Below are 22,931 nucleotides of genomic sequence, written 5' to 3'. Positions count from 1 at the left end.
ATGGATGTAAGTTTAACTGTAATTGGATTTTTTGTGATCTTGTTTTAATTGACCTTCAATCCAGTCAAAAAAAAAAGTATGTTTAATTATAAAAGAAACCCAGACTTTTGCTCAAAGAAACCCAGACATCTGCCTAATTCCACTTTCATGACTTTAGCACATAAAAAACGACAAAGAAATGAATACCTTGTAGTCAAAGAATCGTAAACCTCAAAACAATCCAGGACTAGGTTTAAATTCAGGTTTGAATTTGAAAACCAGACGAGGGAAAGCACTGTTCGAAGCATTTCTTATGCTAAGTGCATGCTAGGTAGGTAAAATTTGCTGCTGGGTATTATCAATCACATTAGTTCTTTAATATCAAGTCGAAGACCTAATTCAGAAAAGTAAAACACATGACGTAATAACTTAAATGACTTATTGTTCGGCCCAGAGCCGTTTCTAGGGTTGTTGGTGCCCGGGGATAAACTAATTACAGTGCTCCTTTCCGACTCAGATATAAGCAAAAAAAGCCAAATAAAACTGAAATTTTTGATTAAAATGGGCAATCCCCCAGCCGCACCCCCCCCCTCCGGTGCCCCAGTTCCATCCCCTCTTAAACGGCTCTGGCTCTGCCTTGAAGTCCCTCTAAAACTTAATATACAAGTTGCGTGTGGCCCCTAGGCCATATGTTCAACTGGATACGTCCTTAAAATAGAATCTAACCTCTCCTATCAAGATTTGAGTTCATGTCTTTCAAACAAAAATTATTTTCTAAAAAAAGAATTTGAAACATAGTATTTCTGTTTCTGACGCCTTGAATAAGCCCTAATCTTTCTAATACATAAGTGTTCGCATTCAGTAGGCTCTTTATATTCATGAAAGTGCAAAGGGCGAGACAGAATCATTGTACTAGGAGTGCAAAAAAATGCACTACGTGAACTTTCTAATTTTTGTCGTAGACAACAGCATTGAATATTACAAAATTAAAATTATTTTTTGCAACACTTAATTCTCTAATTAATCTATAGCAAACACGATAAAAATATTACTTGTTTGTATTAGGAACAGGATGGGTTCTCACAAATCAATGAAAGCCGGTTTTTCAACGTGTCACACCGCCAAGCAGCTTAAACTTCCAGAAGCAAGAAGGGAGAAAAGAAAGGTTGAATCCCAATAGCTTTTGTTCTTCTGCAAAAACGCAGCTGCGCTAACCAAAGTTAATATATTTTTATTTTGGTTGTAAAACTCGTTTGTTTGCATAATGTTTAGGTCAGCATTCACTAACATACTTCTAAAAAAGAATGTAAACGCGGGTCCTTTGAAGGTGCAAGTTTTGCCCCTGATATGCAATTAAAGAAGAAGGGAAACTATAATTATGAAGAAATTTAATAAAGATTTAATTTAATAAAGAAAAAGAATTTTTCTTGTATAAAAATAGCCGAGCATAGAAGAAAACACCAGCTCAGCATTCTAGTTCATAAAAGTGTTGGGAAGGCCGTGTAACTTATTATAATATCAGCAGAGGAATATACACGAATCTTGTATTGAAGAGCGCAAACATTTAACGGTATTTAGTATATTATTCCAAGTATTGAAAATTCTCAGGTACTTTTATCCACCGGTTTTTGATCGTTATTAAAAGGGTGCAAACATAATTCTGCCACGTGACTGAAAAATATAAACAGAACTGTTAAACAAGTATGACCTTCCCAAAACATCTGGTGAACTTTATCGATAAGCCAAAACACTTAATTTCTCCAGGCAAATATCACACAGCCGCGAGCAATTAATAAATAATCATTTAGGCATTGTAATTATCATCATCACAATTAGTCTTCTTTATTGCTCCGTTATTTACACCATTAACTTTCTCACCCGGCAAAGTCACCTCGATGTGAAACGGTTGAACTCCTTCCACACTTAACTTCACTGGTGTCTGTGGTAACACTGTTCTGCCAATAAAACTTTGCTGACGATCTCCCAAATGTGCTGGTAATGGCGATTTCAAGTTGAGTAACGACAACGGCGGTAGTCGGGGTTGAAGGTGGGCAGGCATGGGCATGTGACTTTGAGCTCTGACACCATCCTGCGACTCCATAAATGAATAAGGATGGGGAAGTGGATTCATTGGCCCTTTAATGACACTACAATAACTTGGAGACACTACTGAATGGCTTATTCCATGCCGTTGAGCTGAATCTAAACTCACCGAAAAACAAAGTCTGAAAATAAAAAGAAATGAACTTAATATATTTACGACAGAAATTGAAAACATTTGTGAGCCCTTTTAGAGCATTTCCGGTAATGCAAGTTAACATGTGCATACTACGCAAGTGAAAAAGTGATTTCAATACAGACTAAAAAAGAATACAGCAACCTAATAAAGAAAGTGACTTTAACCCTTTGTCATTGGAGCAAGTGTAAACTGAAACAATAAAAAAATGGGAAAAATGGCGAGCTAGGCCAAGTATTTGTAGCCTTTTTCAAGGTCCACAGTCCTTTAAGTCATATAATCCGGTATCACTCTCCCTTAAAAGTAGGCCATAACATTTTTTTAATTCGATATCGCTTAAAATTTCTTTTTTTAATCCGATATCACTCTCCCTTAAAAGCAGGCCATAAAATTTTTTGCTTAAATACTACTTCATCCACGTATGACTTTAGGTAATCGTTTATAAATCCTTTCTAAATACTTAAAATCACCCCCAAGAATCACTTCCCACAACCCCAAGGATACGTATGTCCCCATGTAGAAACCCTTATTCCTATATGACTGAATAAAAAAAAAAACAAAAAAAAAACACAGCTGTCATACCAGTGTAGAAAATTTCCCCTGCCTTCTCATATATTATATACCCTTATCAGATATTATATACCCTTATCAGTGTTTTTTTTAGTTCCAAACTTGAAGGTATTGAATTGATAAACAATTATTTACCAACATAATTTATGATAAATATTCGAGAAGAAATAATCAATTATTAAAAAAAACAATATGAAACTAAATATTCCTATTTCTTTTTGGACCAGAGTGCGGAAAAACTTCAACGGTCAACAAAATAGAAACTATGCTCCCGATTTGGCTAAAAATTCCTTGGAAGTTCCAAATAAGTACATCAGTTACAGTTGGTGAGACAAGGTGAAGGAGGGGAGGGTTTCTGTGAACATGGGGCACAGTATCTTGAGAAGGACCGGGCTAACAAATATTGTTTAAATGTCTTGAAAATCTGAACACCCCAATTTTAGTGTTTAGAACGATTTTAGAACGAGAGAGTGGAGTGTGGTGGACTAAACACATACTATCGTAGTTTTACAAGAGGCTTTAAACATTTGCAATACGTACAGGGTGTTTTTGTAGCTTTCGTCTTTTTAAGAGGGGCTAAAAAGATTTATTGTCTCAGATCCAAAGTCTTGTTGGCTCGCTTTGCAGCAGTGCTTCCCAAACTGTTTCATACCCCATCCCTATCAATCAGAGGAAAGGCATAACTCCCCTTGTCCCATAAAAAGCAGCAATCACAGGATCTACATGATAGTTTCTTGTTGCAATGATCGATTAATGCAACTGGACAAACCTAAACCTATTCCCAGCCTGGCCGCTGCCAAACCAGTTTGAGACTAGGAAACTGGAAGCCGAGAAAAGAAATCTAAGCTTTATGTATCTCTCATTACTCCAAATTAAACAGATTTTTGTTTCCTTATATTTTCTAAGAAACTCGATTACATTTTTAGATCCTCGATCGAGCTAAACTACATTCCCATTAAACAGTAGTTAAATTTAACAGATCATTTCACGACTTCATTGCTAGATTAAATAATTAGACGAATGCTCGAAAAGTCACGAGAATCTAAATTCTTAGACACAATCATTTTGTATTTTCAGAATTTTTTTTTTCTTGCTTAATAGAAAAATTAGTGGTCCATGTTATTGTGTTTGTTTCAAGAAAACTCAGAAAAAACCTTTAACTGAGTAGTTAATTTAACAAAGAATAATATTCTTAAAGCCACATAAAAAAAGAAAATTATTACAATTGAACAAAAAAAGCAAATATTATGGACTTTTTATACGTGCTGAATTAATTGGCTGCAATTAAGAGCCTAGCGCTTATATCTGAACAAGTTAGTTTGGAATCGGACGCCCCCTTCTGGTACATGTTTCGAATACAAGAATTTTTGGACTTCACTTCTCCTCTAGAAGTGAGATAAGTCCCAAACGCCGAAAGGCACAACTATTAAATTACCTCTTGCCTCTCAACAAGTTTGGCTAAGCCTGAACAGCCTCTTCTTTTAGATGTCTTGATAATTAAAAATTAAAGAACTCTTCTCTCTACAGAGGTAAGAACAGGCCCGAATCCCTCTCCCAAAAAGGCACAATATATAAGCTACCTCAGATTTGCTACCTCGTTTTCTTAAAATCTGACAAGCCCTTCCTCTGGTAGGTTTCCAATTACAAGAATTAAAATCGTCCTGATTCCCAAATGCTACCTAAGATATTAACTCTTACTTTCCACAAAGCATGGATAATATCTAACAATGACTCATTGTACATGTCTTGGCGACGAAAATCGACAGACCTTGGCCCCCCCCCCCCCCGCGCAAATATCAGATAGTGCCCCTGATCCCAGCTGATTTCGAAGGAATAGAGAAATAGATATGCACATTCTAGATAAAACACTAAAAAAAATTATTCATAATTATGCCCTTTGCAAAACCACTGGGCGTGGTTTTACAGAGGGCATCCAACCCAAAGATAAGGGAAATTCCCAATTACATTTACAGCCTTTTCGTGTTTAAATATTTAGGTTTCCCCTATATAATTTAAAAGTATACTATATAAGCATGGAAACAACTTTGCATCTCCACAATAACCATAACGTGGATCAAGGCCGTATCCAGGGGGGGGGATTAGGGGGTTTGACCCCCCCCCGAAATGTTTGTCTGACTCGTAAAAACATAAAAAAAATTTACATAAGCAAATTTTGTACGCGTTTTTTGAGGTTTTTGTGTAAACCCCCCTTCCAAATTTTTTTTTTTGAGTGATACCCTCTCCGAAAAAAATCCTGGGTAAAGTCTTGACATGGATGCAGATAAGAAAATATGCAGGGATTGCTAGTTAAAGATCCAGATTATTTATTCAGAGATATGTGGTTTCAAACTACATCCATCGATTTGCATATAGATTTTAGCATGCTTTCGACATATGGTTCATTCGACACAAAATGTATATTCTTTCCTATTGTGACACCCCCCCCCCTGCCTCTATTAGTAACTAGAGACATAAGTCTACTGTGTTTGTTCTTATATATATATTAAAGTAACAGGCCAGGTTTCTATTTCCTTCTGTTCTAGTGGTAAGCCACGACTGCCACCAGCTATTGGCGCAAAAATGGTGCTACACCACTTACTGGGAGGGTGCTACACCTCGCTGGCGTCAAATATTATAATGGAATGCCCCCGTTTACCACAACGGTTCTGTAAATATTATAAAAAAAAGACAAGTTTTTTAACTGAAAGTAAGGACCGACATAAACACTTAAAACGAACAGAAATTATTCCGTATATGAAAGGGGCTGTCCCCTCCTCAACACCTCGCTCTTTACGCTAAAGTTTTTTATTGTTTAAAAAAATAGAGTTGTGAGAAAGTCAAACTTTAGCGTAAAGAGCGAGGCGTTGAGAAGGGGACAGCCCCTTTCATATACGGAATAATTTCTGTTCGTTTTAAGTTTTAACGTCGGTCCTTACTTTCAGTTTAAAAATACTTGTTTTTTTATTGAATTTTTGAACTTTTTTGAATAAATGCAGGTTTTAATTTTGACTCACCGTACATGAATAATCAACACCAAATTTTTATATTAATTTTACTTTTATTTGGTTAAATAGCTTTCTCAAACGTTGTTTACTTTTATTTATGAACGTTTTTATTAGTAATAAATATACGTAACTTACTAATTAACTTACGTAACGAATTTCTATATTCATATATTATTAATACGTATTATAGGGGGTTCTCCCCCTAGTCAATACCTCGCTCTTTACGCTAAAATTCCAATTTTGTTCCAATTCTTTGAAAATGACCCCTTAATCACAAAGGCCGTTAATTAGAATAAATAGGTCTTATGAAGTACTAAAAAATCTTTGGCTTAAAGAGCGAGGTATTGAATAGGGCCCGAACTCAATCATATACGTAATATTTTCTGTTCGTTTTAAGTTTTGATGTTGTTCCTTACTTTCAGCTGAAAAACTTGTTTTTTTTAATATAATTTCTGATCTTTTTTTTTTAAATAATAATGGGAAATCCGAAGGCCCCTTCATAGCAATGTCCATTCCCACATGAAAACTTCCTCCATGTAATGATCCTCCCACATAACCCCCGACCCATCCCTCCCACTACCAGAAAAAATCCCCCTGAAAACGTCTGTAGACTTCCCAATAACCAATACTATATGTTAACATTGGATAATGTTCATAACTTTCAGCCCTCCCCCGGGGACTTTGGGGGATTAAGTCATCCTAAAAGACATTGTTATCATATTTTCGACCATGCTAAACAAAATGCCTATATCAAAATTTTGATTGGGTGACTTTGGGAAAAAATGAGCGTGGGAGGGGGCCTAGGTGCCCTCCATTATTTGGTCACTTAAAAAGGGCACAAGAACTTTTAATTTCCGTTCCAATGAGCCCTCCCACAATATTCTAGTACAACTAGGTCGATACGATCACCCCTGGAAAAAAAAAACAAACAAATACGCATCCATGATCCTTCTTCTGGCAAAAAATACAAAATTCCACTTTTTTGCAGATAGGAGCTTGAAACCTCTACAGTAGGGTTTTCTGATACGCTGAATCTGACGGCGTGATTTTCATTAAGGTTCTATGGCTTTTAGGGGGTCTTTCTCCCTTTTTCCTAAAATCAGACAAATTTTCTCAGGCGCGTAACTTTTGATGGGTACGATTAAACTTGATGAAACTTATATATTTAAAATCAGCACTAAAATCTGATTCTTTTGATGCATCTATTGATATCAAATCCCATTTTTAGAGTTTCGGTTACTATTGAGCCGGGTCGCTCCTTACTTCGCTTTGGTGTCTCCGTTACCACGAACTGTTTGATAGGGTACGTTAAAACCCAATTTACAATATACCCTGTTCAAGGGTATGATAACATGATCGAACGGTCAGATGGCCAAACTCTAGGCCAAATATGCCCAACCTGGGTTACCACTAATATTTCTAGCTATCTTCTCGGAGGGCAAACGGACACCCCTGTAGATATGATAATGATTGGTATTTCCTCGCAACTCTTTTCCTACCCTGTCTGGGTTCCTGGAAAAATGGTCTACACAGCTTTAGAAAATAGCTTACTTGTAATCTTCCAAAAGGGTACACAAAAACATATAAATAAATCCCCACACCAGGTCTCGAAGTCGACTCTCAATACAGACTAAAAAACAATATTTGGACACTTAAAGAATCTTGGCACTTGGGGTGTGGCTTAGTGTGACGCGGCCCAATCAGATATATCGAGTCCCTCAATTGAATTTGCCCTACACATATTTTCAGAATCAATGACTTGAATTTTAGCAAGCCCATGTGATGACTCATACTGAATTATAATCCAGTCAATTTTTTTTCTCTTGCAAAATAGTTGCCTGGACGACGAGTATAACTTACGATTGAAAATTATCTTACAGGCAAATAGAAAAGAAAACGGGATGTTTATCTGAAAAGAAAAGAAACAAGGGATGGAACCCCAACACCTTCAGTATTGCAATTAACTCACTTCTTTAGACGCCAGAGGCATCTATGTTAGCCGCGTGTGTATCTTCTGAACATTTCTTTAAGAGGAAATCCTTGTTTTTTTACGTCATCAACAGGGAGATAATGTGTAATGTTAATTAACTACAGTTTCTTCCGAAGTCACTTCTTTTAAGATTCAGAGGGAAAATTCCCGGACACTCCTTTTTCTTAGGAAAATTTAGAGAAAGGGTAATCAATATGGAACATCTTAACGAAAAACACACTTTCTGTAGCTCTTACTGGCATCTTTCTTCATTATGCACAATGATCAATTTTTCACTGCACGATTATTTTATATTAGCCTATAGATCTGCTATCAACTATTAAAATATTTTGCGTTTAGAGCATATCTACACAGGGAGGGGGGGGGGGGGGTCTCCCTCCTCCCGGTTTCGTTAAACAGTGTCTCGACTTATCCTGGAGATTTTTTCTCGAAAAATTCGAATGAAAAATTGTTTGTATAGGTAACATATGGGGTAACCCGTTCCTTTATTATTGTATACGATATAAAGCAGACACAACAATTAAACAAGTGCTTGGAAGCATAAAGAATATCGAGTATACAGAAGTATAGAACATTACCTAATTTTTAAAAGAGGATATTTATGGGGTTATCTCCTTTAAAAAAAAATTCAAATGTATGTATGGGAATAATGGTACATTTAATTATGCAGTTTTCTATTGAACAAATGAACTTTTAGCAGGGAAATTGTTTTCTTTGGAATTGGTACCATGAATAGAAAATGTTGAACAATAAAAATATATTGCGCTCCAATGATTTTTCTTGGGAAACAGATTTTGGATGCATTGCCAAGCTACCTTAGAAAATATTCAAAAAAAATTTCTTTTGTTACGCTACAAAAATGGATTAATCGATTTTGCAGAGAATAAAAAAAAATAGGAGGAAACTTGAAAAATTAACTGATATCCTGATTGGATATCATGAATAAAAATTAACTGATTTATCCAATAGTTTTCTTCACTAAATAACATTATCCTTTTTAAGACGTTTTAGGGGTATTTTGCCCCACTATGTGTGTCCTTGCACACACAGTATACATAAACACAAAAAAAACGTGTAATTTTATAAACAGTACAAAAGAAAAAAACAGGAAGATAAAAGCCAAATAGTTAATAAAAATACATTGCAAAATGAAGAATTTTCAAAAAAATAATTCAAATACACTTCGCGGGTAAATACGGTTTGTTTTCGCAGATAAAAGATGCTGTGAATTATTGAAGCTTAAAAGGTTAAGAATTTCTCTAATAAACTTACTTTGGTCTTTTTCTGCTGCCTTGACTACTATCTGTATCCGTGTCTTCATCTTCTTCTGACTCAATTCCAGGGGTTAGGTCATCTTCAGAATCAGTTGCTGATTTCAATCCTTTTCTAGGCGTTGGTACTGACTTCGATTTGGCTCCTAAGCCCCTAAAAAGGAGAATGATAAAAATTTGTACATCACCATTCATTTAATTGTGATGCGATCTTTTTATTACACAAATCGATAGAACCCCCAGAGAAGCTCTGGGTAAATCCTGCTGATTTTTTTTACATATATAAAAAAAAGAAAAAAAAGACGGTGGTTCAATATTTTTTTATCTCTTAAATGACAAAAGTCAAATGTTTTTGATGCTACAAAAAACGAATTCAAATAATAGCGATTCAAATTTATTATCTGTTGTTCCATTTTAATAATATGAAATGATTGAGGCGTCTCTAAAAGTTCAAAAAGAGTTTACTGTGAATACTTCTACTGAAAGACTGTTCGACAAGGTAACTTTAAACAGTTTAGTAGAAATGAGTTACAACACTTGAAACCACCACTTCCAGCTTTCAAGCTGGCTGAAAGTATTATCAACCAACAAAATATCAAACGTAGACAATGCGCAGATGCAGATTGTAAGGTCCCCCCTGAAGGTTCGAATATTTTCCTAGACATTATATACCATCTATTCAAGACTGGCGAAGAATTTAAAATCAAAAGGACTGTAGTAAGTGTACATTAAACATTCTTGAATTTGAAAGTTATTACAACGCGAATATGGAATTTCTTCACAACTGAGACTAGTCACGTGGTTCAGCTTTTATAAGGATGTGATGTTTATTGATTGCATTGCTTATGATGGTACAATTAGTAACTGAAAAACAAAGACAAAAATGGCTTGAAAAACCTTTATATATGGATGGATAATGGATAGAATGATACTATTGGACCCAATATCTTAGTGTTCATCCTTACTTGTTTGTTTTGTACCAACTTTTTTTTCTTTTTTTTGCAAGTGAAATCTTAATCAGAGTGGGTGTTATCCTCTTTAGGGTCTGTATTAATACATTCTCCTAACTGATCAACAGAAAAAAACATAAGCATTTTTGTAATTAGTTTTTAAAAGAGAAATGAAAAGAAAACTTTTTTAATTCCGAAATACTTTCAGAGAGCTAGCATAAGACATGGGCTCATATTTCCAAACGAAGCATATAGTTTTATTTAGAAAATGACCATTAATAAGAAAAAGTAAACAATTATGTCACTCCAAGGATGGAGGAATTTTTGTATTTTGCAAAATTGCACAGGGGAAATGACGGATTTGGCGGCCTGCATCTTGTGTTGTAAATCAATTCGATATAACATAAGAAATACTAATTGTTTAAATTTTCTGGAATTTTAAATTCGATGCAATTCGATATTATGAAGGTGATCACACCTGGCATGTACGAAAGGGTGGGGAGAGGGAGCAAAAATAAATTATTGTTAGTTTGTAGAATAAGAAGTGCCCAAAATTCAGAAAATTTAGAGCCTTTTTGGAGGGCGGAGGGGGTAGGACTCTGACCCCCCCCCCTAATCCTTAATTAAATCTCCGAATTATACTGCATGAAGGTGCATCAAACTCAATACAAGATTATTTTTATATATGCAAAAGTTGGCTATTTCAGCTTCTAAAATGTTAAGGAAGTGATTCAATTATATGTCTTTATGGCGAATTCAAAAACACAAAGAGATTTTTTGAACATTATAGGTTTTTCAGACAAAAGTTTTGAGTTTTTTTCTGACTGAAACACCAATTGTTTTACAAATATTTCAAAAAGTTATTACGTTAAAAATATTATTGCAATAAAAAGCGTGATAACATTGTGCTTTTTAGCATGAAAAACTGCTTAAGTTTAATATTTTGCTAGAGAATCAAGCATTTTAAACTTGCTTGTTAAGTTAAAATTAATTTCTTAAAATTGATTTAAAATTAATTTCAGCTTGAATTAATTTCTCGGCACAACCTATCGTTAAAGCTTTAAACTATTCTCTCTGTTGCATGCTTTTTCAATGCTGGGTTGAAATATTTTTAATGCATAAACAACCCGTCATAACACAATTCTGAAAAAAACAAAATGACCGAAAATAAGACTCCACCAAATAAAAAAACTTGCACAAAAGTAGATTTTGATAAGTATTATTCAGAAAAATAAAAAATAAAATTCCCTGCAAAAAATCAAATTTACTGCAATATTAAAGGCCTTTAATACTGCCACTTTTCTGACTTCAGCACAAAACTTCATTTTTTTACAAATTTTTGACAAAAAAACTGGAAAATTGCTTCAAAAATTCGGATGGAACTCAAATTTCTCCGTCAAAGCTCCGCAAAATGCACATCACCCCAGACGTTTTCTGTCTGAAACATATAATCACCAAATCCGAAATGGAACATACCTTTACTACCTATTTTCTGAAAACCAAAAAACCGAATAATATATTTTCAGGTTGTTTGCCGCCTTTTCACCTCCTCTGGCTTTAAATGGCACCAAGAGTTCATTTGGCAACCAGATTTGGCAACCTCAACAACACCCAATAAAGCAAGGGATATTCTGCATAAGCATACCAACTCATTCTCTCAAAAACACAACCTAATTCCAAGGTAAAACAAACCTCCTTGATCCTTTGGACTTCAATAGATTTGGAGCGTCTGATGAATTTCCTCTAAAAAAGGAAGGGACCTTCCCTCCATGAGGGGTAACTGGCGTAGAAGGTTGAGAGGGCCCAACTTCTTCATCTGTTTGAATATCGCTGACATTTGCTACAAGCTCCTTCAGGAAACTAAACCTCAGATCTGAGTTTATACACTGTTTTCTAAAAATAAAGAAAAATAGCTGGCTCAAAAATCGCAAATACTGCCCCCTCCAAATCCACAAAGATTTCAATTCTAATTTTGTTACCGTAATACATACTCATATAGCCTTATTAGCAACATAAAACAATCTATAAACTACTGTATAAGAAAGGTAATAAGAGTGAGTGTGGTAATTACAGAGGCATTATCTTGATTTCTCTAGGAAGCAAATTACATAGCATCAAGATAGTTATTAGACTAAGGATTTCTGTAGACAAAGCTTTAAAAGAACAGGGTGGTTTTAGGGAGGGGAGAGGATGAGTCGGCCAAATTTTCGCTCTTAGATTAATAAGTGAGAATTATCTGAATTATCACAACCTTCTAGTCTTCAGTTTGATTGATAATGAACAGGCACTTGACTCAGGTGGTAGAAATCTTTAGATAAGGTCTTATCCTCTTGTGATACCATATAGGAATATTAAACTGTTAGTTCTATATACGAGAATAATGTTGCTGCGATTGCGTAGGAAGTGAGGTTAGTAGTCGGTTTGGTATAGCATCAGGAGTTGAGAGGGGTTGTCTCATACCACCGTTTACAAGGACCATTCTGAGGGAGTTTGTGCTAAGTAGCACCGCAAAGGCTATGGAATCATGCTATTAAAAGAAAAGGTAAAAACTCTCCTAGGCATAGATGATGCAGCTGATTTGAATGCCCTAAACAAAAATGTTAGTGAAATGAATGCATTTTGGAGGTTTTGAGAGTTCAGATTGTAAGAATCGGTTTAAAAACTAGCGTTAACAAGAATGACCCTGAAAACTGGGGGCTTCGAAACCCCCTTAGAATGCTTTGTTGAAGTTTTCCAGAGGAATTGTCAAAGAATGGTTTTAACTAATCTTTTGACTGACCATATATCAAACGATAGGTTGTACGGAAAACGTAGCTCAACCCCACTTGCTAGTAAAGGCTATATGGCTAGGCCGCGTTTTATGGCATAGATCACAGATTGCGGTTTTTGACCATCTTTCTCGAAATAAACAAAAAGCAGGTTGTTCCCAAATGGGTTGGAAACGTGTAAAAAAATTATTTAAAGGAAACTGGAATTTCATGAGAATGAGTAACGAGGGGAGCCTTAGATAAATTAAGGGTGCACATGTAAATGTGTTGATCTCAGGCAGCAGTAATCAATACTGCAGAATATACACCCCACTAATTGTCAGAGCACTAGTTAATGTGTTGCATTATCATTTGTAACCATTACTTAAAATTCTTGGTGGTTCAGTGACAAACCATGAAATGACTCTTGTCCATGGTTCACTCAGATGTGTTCTTTTTCTCACTCAAAACAGTTCACATATGCAATAAAAAGCAAAACTGACTACACCAAATCGGCCCCGCATACGCAATAAAATACAGAAAAGAAAACGGGATTTAACAACACCATTTGTAAGCTTTGTCTTCTATGTACATATTTTATAACCAGATAGCATTAACAGTAATCAGGATGTTTTTTTTTATCATACATGATTGGCTCACATCTTATAGATAAAACTAATTTCTCAGTACAATCCACCGTTCAATTTTTAACTAGGCTCTTTGCTGCATGAGTTTTAACAGGTGAGTTGAAATATTTCAACTTATGCGTCGATCACTCATACCACAGGAACTGACATCAGATGGCGGGTGGATCTGGAAGGACCATGCTAAAGCGGCCGTTTTGCGTGAAAAGACAGAGCAATGGGAATCAAAGGTTACCATGCTAAAGCGGCCGTTTTGCGTGAAAAGACAGAGCAATGGGAATCAAAGGTTACTTTTACATCCTTCCTGAAATGACATCGCCTTTGTCTTACCCTCAACAATGTCGGAAAAAAAATAATAATAAGTATCATAAGTAGTAAAAGATGCCGAAACCTCTCCCCCTATTATCAGAGATGAGCATGGCACAAGAGGCGATTGTTATTTATGTCTCCTTTCTTTGACCGAAAAGTTTTATCCGATTTTTTTTTTACAACACGTACCACATCAATAAGTTTCAAAGCCTGAAGAATTCTCAAAACGGCATTTCTCACAAACAAACATTTGAAAAAAAAAAACTTTCATCAGTTACGTCAATTATTACAAACATATATCCCTGATCCCTGAAAATATCCACAGCATACCAATCGATTTTAATTATTTGGTTGAAATCTCCCAAATTCTTTAGACAAGATAAACAAATTTTAACACTCTTTAAACTCCTTGCCTCAAAAGCTGACTATACTCAAACAACATATTCTTACTTGCACGTTCCATTCCATGACAAACATGGAAAGAATTTTTTTTCAGATACCCAAAGGAATCGAAAACAAGTAATAGGTACACAAACTTACTTGCCTTGGCTAGAAACGTGGTTTTCTGGCCAAGAACTAACTTTCAAATGTCACTACTACGAAAGAAGAAAAGAATAAGGTCGATTTTCTTAGCAATGAGATAGCTATTAAGATTTAGGATGTACATGTGATACCACTACTCTTCCTCTGTCTCAAAAGCAATAAATCCCATGCCTAATTTAAAGGCTAGCAGTCTTTGCACTTTCAGACCCTTCGGAAAACGCTCCTTTTTTGGGTTGCTTTTTTTCTTCTTCTTTGCTTCTTGTTCTTCTTTTGATGATGGGGACAAAGAGCCCTCACGCGATTTACGAAATTTAAGATCTTAGTCCAACTTCATTTGAAACGAGTGCCTGAGAGAATGGATCTTTCGATTCGAAAGTGGGAACATGCCTCAAAGAAAACAAAGCTGGGCGGAATTTTAAACTACATTTCAAAATAAAACAACTATAAAAATCCAGCTCAGGTCATACAGTTTAGGTTCTGGCTCAAGAACCTGCCTTACTCATCAGTATTTGACAATAAGACAAAGTGAATGTCGGATGAAAAAAAAACACTACGGTAAGGTTAGCGTGGTGATTTTAGTGTTATTTGCAAGATCAAGTAGAGGAGAGCAAAACATCGTTCAAATGTGCCAAAACATAAGGGAAGGTGAACATTTCATATTATAAGTACGCCTCAATCAGGCCACGTGCACAAGGAGGGGGGAGAGGGATTTGGCTCTCCTTTCTTACGTCTATATTTTTGCCGAATTTCCATACATTTCTCTTTTCAGGCTCTTTAAGGGACTTGCATCTTTCCTCGAAATAAATTCTAGGGCATGTATCTGCTGAAAAAGGTTATACTTAAATTACATTTTTTTGTTTTGAACGTGGATCAACTAATGAGTCAAAGCAACCTTAACTGACAATGAGAAACAAAACGAAACCAGTTTCAGGTCGTTTATAGATATAAGCTTTTATCCAGTGTAAAAAATACACTTTTCAGCATAACTTGGCTGAACAATTTTTATATTTTAAAGTTTACTTGAAATTCGGTAAAGCAAAAACAACAACAGCTTTCCACTGAGAAAATTGTCTGGCAAGGGTAATACTTGATCGTTCTCAATATCACGTGAAAACAATGTATCACGGCTGCGGTAATTGGCAAGTCGTTAGGCATTTTGTCAAAATGAGACTTCCACCCCACCGTATTACTCTTTTTATGCAGGATCAACTGTTCCGCTTCGTTTTCCAGCATTTATTCTAGCCTATGACACATTTGCATATTAGCTTTCATGGTGCTACATAGGAATTACAAATTATACCATTGGAGATTTCTTTCATTACAAACCTAATTTTGAGTTAAAGAGATTTACCACATTCATTCTTTAAGCATTCTTGTCAAAAAAAAAAAAAAAAAAAAAAGTTTGTAAATGAGCATAAATTTTAGTCAAGCGCAAATTTAAGTTCAACGTAAAGACAAGGAAGCTGAAGAGATGAAAGCCCCCATTATTAAGACGACGGTTTCGGGTCGTTAATTCATTCTCATGCGATGTTGGAGTTGCTTAATCGAGGGTTCTCCCTGATGTAATTTTGCCATTGTTTTATACGTATAAAAATCTTAAAGTCCGGTTAAAGATTGGTAATTCAGTGATTCCTCGTAAGATTTATGTTAGTCTTGGAATTAAGCAAGGAACTATCACTTCGATCACTTATAATAATGCGACACTAAGTGCTCAATCCGGAACTGCGACTTCGTGTATTTTGAAGGGTACTGATGTTTCCATCTTGTGTTATGCAGATGACCTGCTGAATTTAAATCGGTCGATTACTAGTCTTGAAAATAATTTTCCTGGAATAGATTATGAGCGTATTAGCTTGTCTCTGAATGCTATGAATTCGCAAGTTTTGCTTTTTAATTGTCCACCGAATCTTTGCCCTGATGTGGTAAATCTTAGCGACAAAGCTATAAAACCTGTAAGGGACCTGACTTACCTGTGGCTTCTAATTGGTCCCATTGTAACTGCAACCCGTAGGCTGATTGTTGCCCGTACAGAGAAGAAATTACACGGCGCATACGCGTCGCTTGTTTTGTCACGGGCAAGCATTGCAAAAGTGCCCTTGGCCAAGCTGTATAATGCCGTGGCTTTGCCTCCTGTACTGTTCTTAGCACCATTTTGGGATCTTCTGACAGCCACACATAAGAAAGAGATTAGAAAACTGTTTTTTGTTTTTAATTTGCCAAGTTCCTTCTTCAACTCCTTAGTTGGTCTTGTAATTGTTTCCTTATAAAAAAAATTTTTGGTTGCTGACCCAATTTTTAGTGTTGACCACCTCGCCTCTAACCTGTGTAGTAAAAAGATGGACCACCCCTGGATGGGTATTCTTCTTGAACTATTTGTAGTCAGCATTATATAATTTTGTGCAAATTACTTACTTATATTTCTTGTTTTCATCTTTTTGTGCATTGCATTGTTTTCAATTTTTGTGTTGATGGGTAATAAAGCATTTCATTCATTCATAATATCCGTTTGTTTTTTGTTCTAAAGCTGTTCTTTATTTTCTATGAAAACTGTGTTTTTTTTTCTTAATTTCTAACTGTTTTAAATTTCTTATTACAATACAAATTTTGCAATAAATCGAGAGTGACAGTTTCAAAGTGACAGCTCCTTTCTTAAGAGAATTTAGTTACGAAAATTTGAAAAAAATGCAGTTATATGTAACTAAATAATATATGTTTGTTTTAATATATAGTACGAAAAATAATATCAGATCAGCTTCAAACTAGAGGCATCAAAACACTTCTTTTGCCCCGATCATAGCTAGTCTCCCCAATGCCTAATGAAGTATTCCTCTGTATATGCAGCAACAGAATAAAGATAAGAACCCTTATAATTGTCAAATCAGAACAGGGTATGCCCTTTCCTTTTGAGCCCGATGATATTTAAATTTAAGTTTCGCTAAACTAAAATCAGAAATGACTGACTTCAACTTGCCTTTCATAATATGCTTCAAAATTCAAAGGAACAAAAGAGAGAAAATACTTACATATGAAGAGGTGTCAACGTCCTTGACTGCTGGAGGGTGGTGACTTCAGCCGTTTTTTTCAAAAACGATTCAATAAAATTTTCTAACGCGCGAGGTGAACATAGAGTTAAGGAAATTTGCGCTAATAAAAGGTTTTAAGGTAAAAACATACAAGATTATAACTTCAGATAAATTCAAATTAATTACATGAACTATTGAAAAGGCGGATCTGCTAACTCCACCTATTTGGGTTTCTCTTCAGCATTTACTGCTAAAACACTTAGTTTTTAATTGCATATGTTCGTAATGAAGTCTCCAAATAATAAAGATTCCCCTACCAGTAATTTTTTTTAAAGAAGCCGATTTAACCAACATGATAGTTGATGCACTAATAAACATTATCAGTACTCAATTACACAGGCAACAGAAAGAAATGAATTTCTACTATACGATAGATACGGTGTAATCAACTTCATTCTTTTTTTCTTTTCTTTTTTTTGTAGTCAACCGACTCAGCCGGTGAGTTGATCATACTGGTGCACAAAGGTTCAACCCTCAAGAGAGAAAAATTCATTATGGGGAGCGGAGTCAAAACAAGAATAAAATAATATTTTGGGTTAACAGTTTTTAATTTTTACGGGGACTAAAGCCTTTAAACTCATCTCAGGGGTAAATTCCCTACCTCCCCTATTTACATACATAATGGTTCATATTATACAATTAATTCAGAACTGTGTTGTTTTAAACCTGAAAGGGCACCGACTCTTTTACAAATACATTTTTATATGTGATGTCGCTAGCTATGTTGATTGTGTTAAGATGATTGTAAAATAAGCAGTAAGAACTAAGCAAGTCTGAGAAGCATTAAAGAAAAGACGTGCAACTTATTCTTTGTAACTTATATTATGTAACAAATTCGAATTCCAAGATAAAAAAAAAAACTATCTTTTTCCACTGAAAGCATAAAAATAAAATCTGAGAAAAAAACATATTCTCAAAACTTATAATTTACAAGTAATTATCATAGGAAGTATTTTTATTAAAACTAAAGAATTCCAATTCAATTACTTCTGTATTAATTCGTTTCGGAATTTCGCGGAAGTGTCGTTGGTAGTAGGGACAAATAGTTTTTCCAATACTCGGAGAGCATAAATTATACGCAAACAATGGTGAGAAGATCTTACTGCAAACCGCCACGCAGAACTGCTAACTAATTGTGGGGCCTTTAATTAGCAAATCAACAATACAACATGACATTTTTTTAAAGTGACCGGTGACATTTAAAAACTGTTTACGGTGCCCAAATAAAGAAAATTCGACCGTATGTGACGAGTGAAAGACTAACCAACGCGTTGATGATCGCGCCACCATTACTCTTAATTGGCATGCAAAAAATAACAGCCTTCATGCAAGAAGTAAATCCATAGTAAGATAGCGAAGAGGAATAGCAAGGGATCTGACACAGATACCGTAGGTGGATGGAACTTAACGAATTGCAAGCCATAATTTGGTCTGATGTATAGTGGGCAATGACAGACATAGGGATTTTTATACGAAAAAATAAAACGGAGGATAGAGAAATATTTATATATAAAAAAATGTATAGCTGACATGAAAAAGATGACACATATAAACACATCATAATCTAAAATGTATGCAGCAATAAATGAAACTACCGCATTTATTAAGATATGATGTGATAGGCAACCCCTCCCTCTCAAAACCTTGGTATTTTCTTTCAGTACAATATGGTACATTCCAAATTAAATTCTAATCATTAATTTCCAATCATTAACGATTGGCATAGCTGGAGGAGGAAAAGGGAACATAATATTTATTTTATGATGGAAGAGAATACTTATACTGGATACAATATCTGACACTTTCCTTGAGGGGGATAATACACAATGAAAATCTAAAAACTGGAAAACCAGATAGGGGAGGGGGGGGGGGGGTTACGCCATTATCACCACCCAGCTTAAAAAAAATTAGTATAAATCCAAACAGTAAAATAATTTTTTTGATGTGTAAAAAAGATTTTCTGCACCCCCTCCCCAAAACCTGAAAACTAGAAGGGTGCCTGTAATTCCAAAGTAGCAACTGATACTTTGAGATTAATCAAAATGGTTTGTCGAAAACCCGAAAAACCAAAAAAATACGACGAAAAAAAATAAATAAACAAGAAACGGGTTTCATTCCCATTAGCCAAAAGTTGCCCTCCTTCTGGTTTCTTGTTTATTCCTGTACTCTTTTTTCTTCCTATTTTCTCTTTTTTTGTCGAACGTTGTTCGTTTTTAGTAAGTATTAGATTATATAATTTATTCATAGTCAATTTGACTTTTCTTTTTTTTTCAGCAAAAAAAAAATCTATTGATATTCTCATGCTACGTACTCTCCGGGCAATCTTGTTAGAGACAAAATATATGGTAGTAAAAGTCAGACTCTAGCCAATTTAGTCCGATGTCTATAAATTCATACGATTTTACCTTCAAAGAAGTTCAATAGAGGTGAATTCAAACTGTCATTTGAGTGTCAAAGAAATACCTCATGAGTAACTTTTAGGCCTGGTTTTTGAATATTAGTCATGTTCAACGCCTTATTAATAGCTGGACTTGGATGGCAAGTAAGAAACATATTGAATTCAGGTCCAATATTTTTACTTTGTTAATGAAAAATGAAATAAAAAAATACACCAGGAAAATTTAGAAATACAAGAAGCCCCATAATGAGACACAATAGCCATAATGAGACATTATTCGAGTGGCAATCCTTAGTTAAACAAATAATAATTAGTTCCTAAACAATAACAAGGAATCGATAAAAATAAACAAAAACAATACTAACAGATAAAAAATTAAAGTGGAAAATAGGCACTAAGAAAAAATTGCCTCTCCCATAGGAAAATAAAATAGAAAACTGAAAAGTAAAAAGAAAGTAATAGAACTATTGGGGTAGGCTACAATAAAAAACAATCGATCTTACCAACCAAAATTTGTTATCTATGGTTTCTAGTGATTTTATTTACAGTATAATGAAATTTTACGTTAATAATGAAAAATACCTCAAAAGTAAAGAATCTTGTTGAAAATTTTTATTTGTTTGTGCTCACAAGGCTTCAGCAGATATTTAAAAACATGTTCTAGAAATGGGAACAGCACTGCCATTATGGGATAAAAAGGAAGCCTGAAAAATCTCAAACAAAAGCCGAAATAGAAAGTTAATTATCTAGTTTCTAAAGTACTGACCAGCATTGACTCAGAAACTTTGTTGCCTTCCTTGGATTTTGAAAAATACCTTTTTTTAGTGTTTTCATTGAAAAATGGCTCTTTTTGGTACATTAATTGGAAAAATTGAAAAAACAACAAAAATGCTCAGCCCCTTTGAAAATACATCCCCCCTTAATTTACATGAATTGAATTCACTAACCCCATTTAAGACTATGTTAAAATATCCTACAGTCAAAAATTACAAGCATACAAAATACAAATACTGGATTGCCCTGTGTTGACTAGGCTATTTTATGCTTATTTTTAACAGTTTTCAGCTTATTTATCTTTTATATTTCTTATTTTTCATGTTTCCCAGACCAGGTTTACGTCCTCTTCTAGTCCATTCCATAGAAACATTTTATAAAGGTTGCCATTGGGAACTTAGAAGGCATCCTACGAAATTATATTTGTAAGTAAGAAGGCTTATTTTTATACATTTTATATTTCTTGTTTTTTATATTTCTCAGACCAGGTTTATGTCCTCTTCTATTTCAATCCATAAAAACATTTTATAAAGGCTGCCATTGGGAATTTAGAAGGGATCCTATGCACACCCATAAAGGATGCACACAATCCATCCTTAGGGCATACTCTTTACTTGTCCTCAGGGCTCCATCTGCCCCGCCCTCGAAAAGAGATCTCCAACAAAATATTTTGCTTTTTAGACAGTTAGCAAGATAAATTAATCAACCTGTAGAAGAAAAAAAAGTACATTTTATTCCGACTTATTTTAGAATTGTAAGTCATTATCCAAACGTTGGAGGCACTGAAGTCGTAGAGATCTACATTTAAATCAACTAAAAAAAAAAACAAAAAAAAACAAAAAAACATGGTAATAGTTTCAAGAAGGGGGAGATTACTTTGATATTTGTTTTCAACTAAGTAAAACCATAATCAACTTTGCCGTTTCACATTTTATAGTAGTATTTTCTCTGGTTTAATAGCTAATAGATTTTTTCTGTCAATATCAACCCTAACCACTTTGCTAGTGTGGTACCTAAAGAAGCCTACAAATTTTAGTCTTAACCTAGACCCCCCCCCCTCTTCTAAAGGTAATACCAAGAATATTAAAACAAATTCTTTTTTTTACTGCAACAAAATGCAGAATTTTGACTTCAATTCAACCGAATACATAATTCTGAGTAAAGTATTTAAAGGTAAAAAAGGATATAGACTAAAACAGGAACGGCAGCAGCAACTTTTCCAACATCTTCATCTAACTGCATGATTTTCTTTATTCTTGCCTGAAATAAAAACCTAGGTATAAACATTGTTCTCATTCAAAGCAATTTTTGCTGAAAATTTAAAATGTATAATATAAACTAACTTTTAAAGACTGATTGTTCCCGTATTCTGTAACTGTCAAAGTAAATACTAAGCTCAACTCAATTCCGTACATATCATTAAACACTATACATAAGATACTGACTCAAGGAGAGTAAGAGGGGTACCTGCGAAAAATACTAATTATATCCATTAGATAGGCTAAAAATGTGTACTTTCTAGGTTCTTTTACATTTGAGTGGAACGAGGTTTAAACTCTTCAATTCCGCCCTAGGTATGGCTACATTGTTGAATGCTGTAAGTCTCTGTTTTCCACCATCTGTGCCGTTTTACGAAAATGAGTCTAGACCAAAACAAGCAAGCATAAGGCGAAGGAGGTCAGAAAGTTCAACGCCTTTGATTCTGTTAAACAACAAAATAAATAAAAAAACATAAGAGGATATGAAGACAAGTACTCATTAAAAAAAAAATCATAGGCTTGCGCTGCCTAAGTAAAGAACAATATTGGCACAGCGTATTATTTATTTATTTTTAGTTTTTTCTTTTTTTTTAGACCACGGCACTTCGTATCGAAGGAGTTTTCGTAGAAACTTCAAAAACGGCTCATTCGATTGGAAACTGAAGGTGCTAGTGCCCTTTTTAATAGTCAAAAGTGATTGGAGGGCAAGTGACCACCTTCCCACGCCCACTATTTCCCCAAACACATCCAATCATAATTTTGAGATAGCCATTTTGTTCAACGTAGTTGAAAAGACCGAAAATTATGTATTTGAGAATGACAACCCCCCTTCAGCCAACAGGGCAAGGGTTGTAAGTTATGCTCTGGAGGCATATAATTTTTTTTCATACAAAGCGTTGTCGTAGAAACTTCAAAAAGGGCTCATTCACTTGGAAATTGAGAGGACTAGTGCCCTTTTTAATAGTCAAAAGTAATTGGAGGGCTACTAACTCCCCTCCCACAGCTATAATTTCCCCACACACATCCAATCAAAATTTTGAGATAGCCATTTTGTTCAACGTAGTTTAAAGGTCTGGAAATTATGTCTTTGAGGATGACACCCCCCCCCCAACAACCCTCAGGGCAAAGGTTTTAAGTTATGCCCTGGGGGCATATAAGGTTTTATAGAAAGCA

General features: G+C 34.9%; 1 protein-coding gene across 1 annotated transcript in view; it reads right to left on the bottom strand.

The window, feature by feature from the left end:
* Positions 1 to 582: 582 nt before the first annotated feature.
* NC2alpha (negative cofactor 2 alpha) overlaps positions 583 to 22,931 on the bottom strand; it is a 42,120-nt gene continuing 19,771 nt past the window's right edge. The window contains exons 2-6 of the mRNA XM_089105950.1: positions 21,687 to 21,759; positions 17,268 to 17,361; positions 11,694 to 11,894; positions 9,053 to 9,205; positions 583 to 2,204 (exon numbers count right to left, since the gene is read on the bottom strand). Coding sequence (XP_088962076.1) covers positions 1,784 to 2,204; positions 9,053 to 9,205; positions 11,694 to 11,894; positions 17,268 to 17,361; positions 21,687 to 21,759 — 942 coding nt within the window. The 3' untranslated portion in view covers positions 583 to 1,783. The remainder of the gene's footprint in view (positions 2,205 to 9,052; positions 9,206 to 11,693; positions 11,895 to 17,267; positions 17,362 to 21,686; positions 21,760 to 22,931) is intronic.

Source organism: Artemia sp. Qi Xiang Cuo, chromosome 20, assembly GCF_049724085.1.
Source record: "Artemia sp. Qi Xiang Cuo chromosome 20, ASM4972408v1, whole genome shotgun sequence".
Classification (NCBI taxonomy): domain Eukaryota; kingdom Metazoa; phylum Arthropoda; class Branchiopoda; order Anostraca; family Artemiidae; genus Artemia; species Artemia sp. Qi Xiang Cuo.
This window is presented reverse-complemented; position numbering and strand designations above follow the sequence as displayed.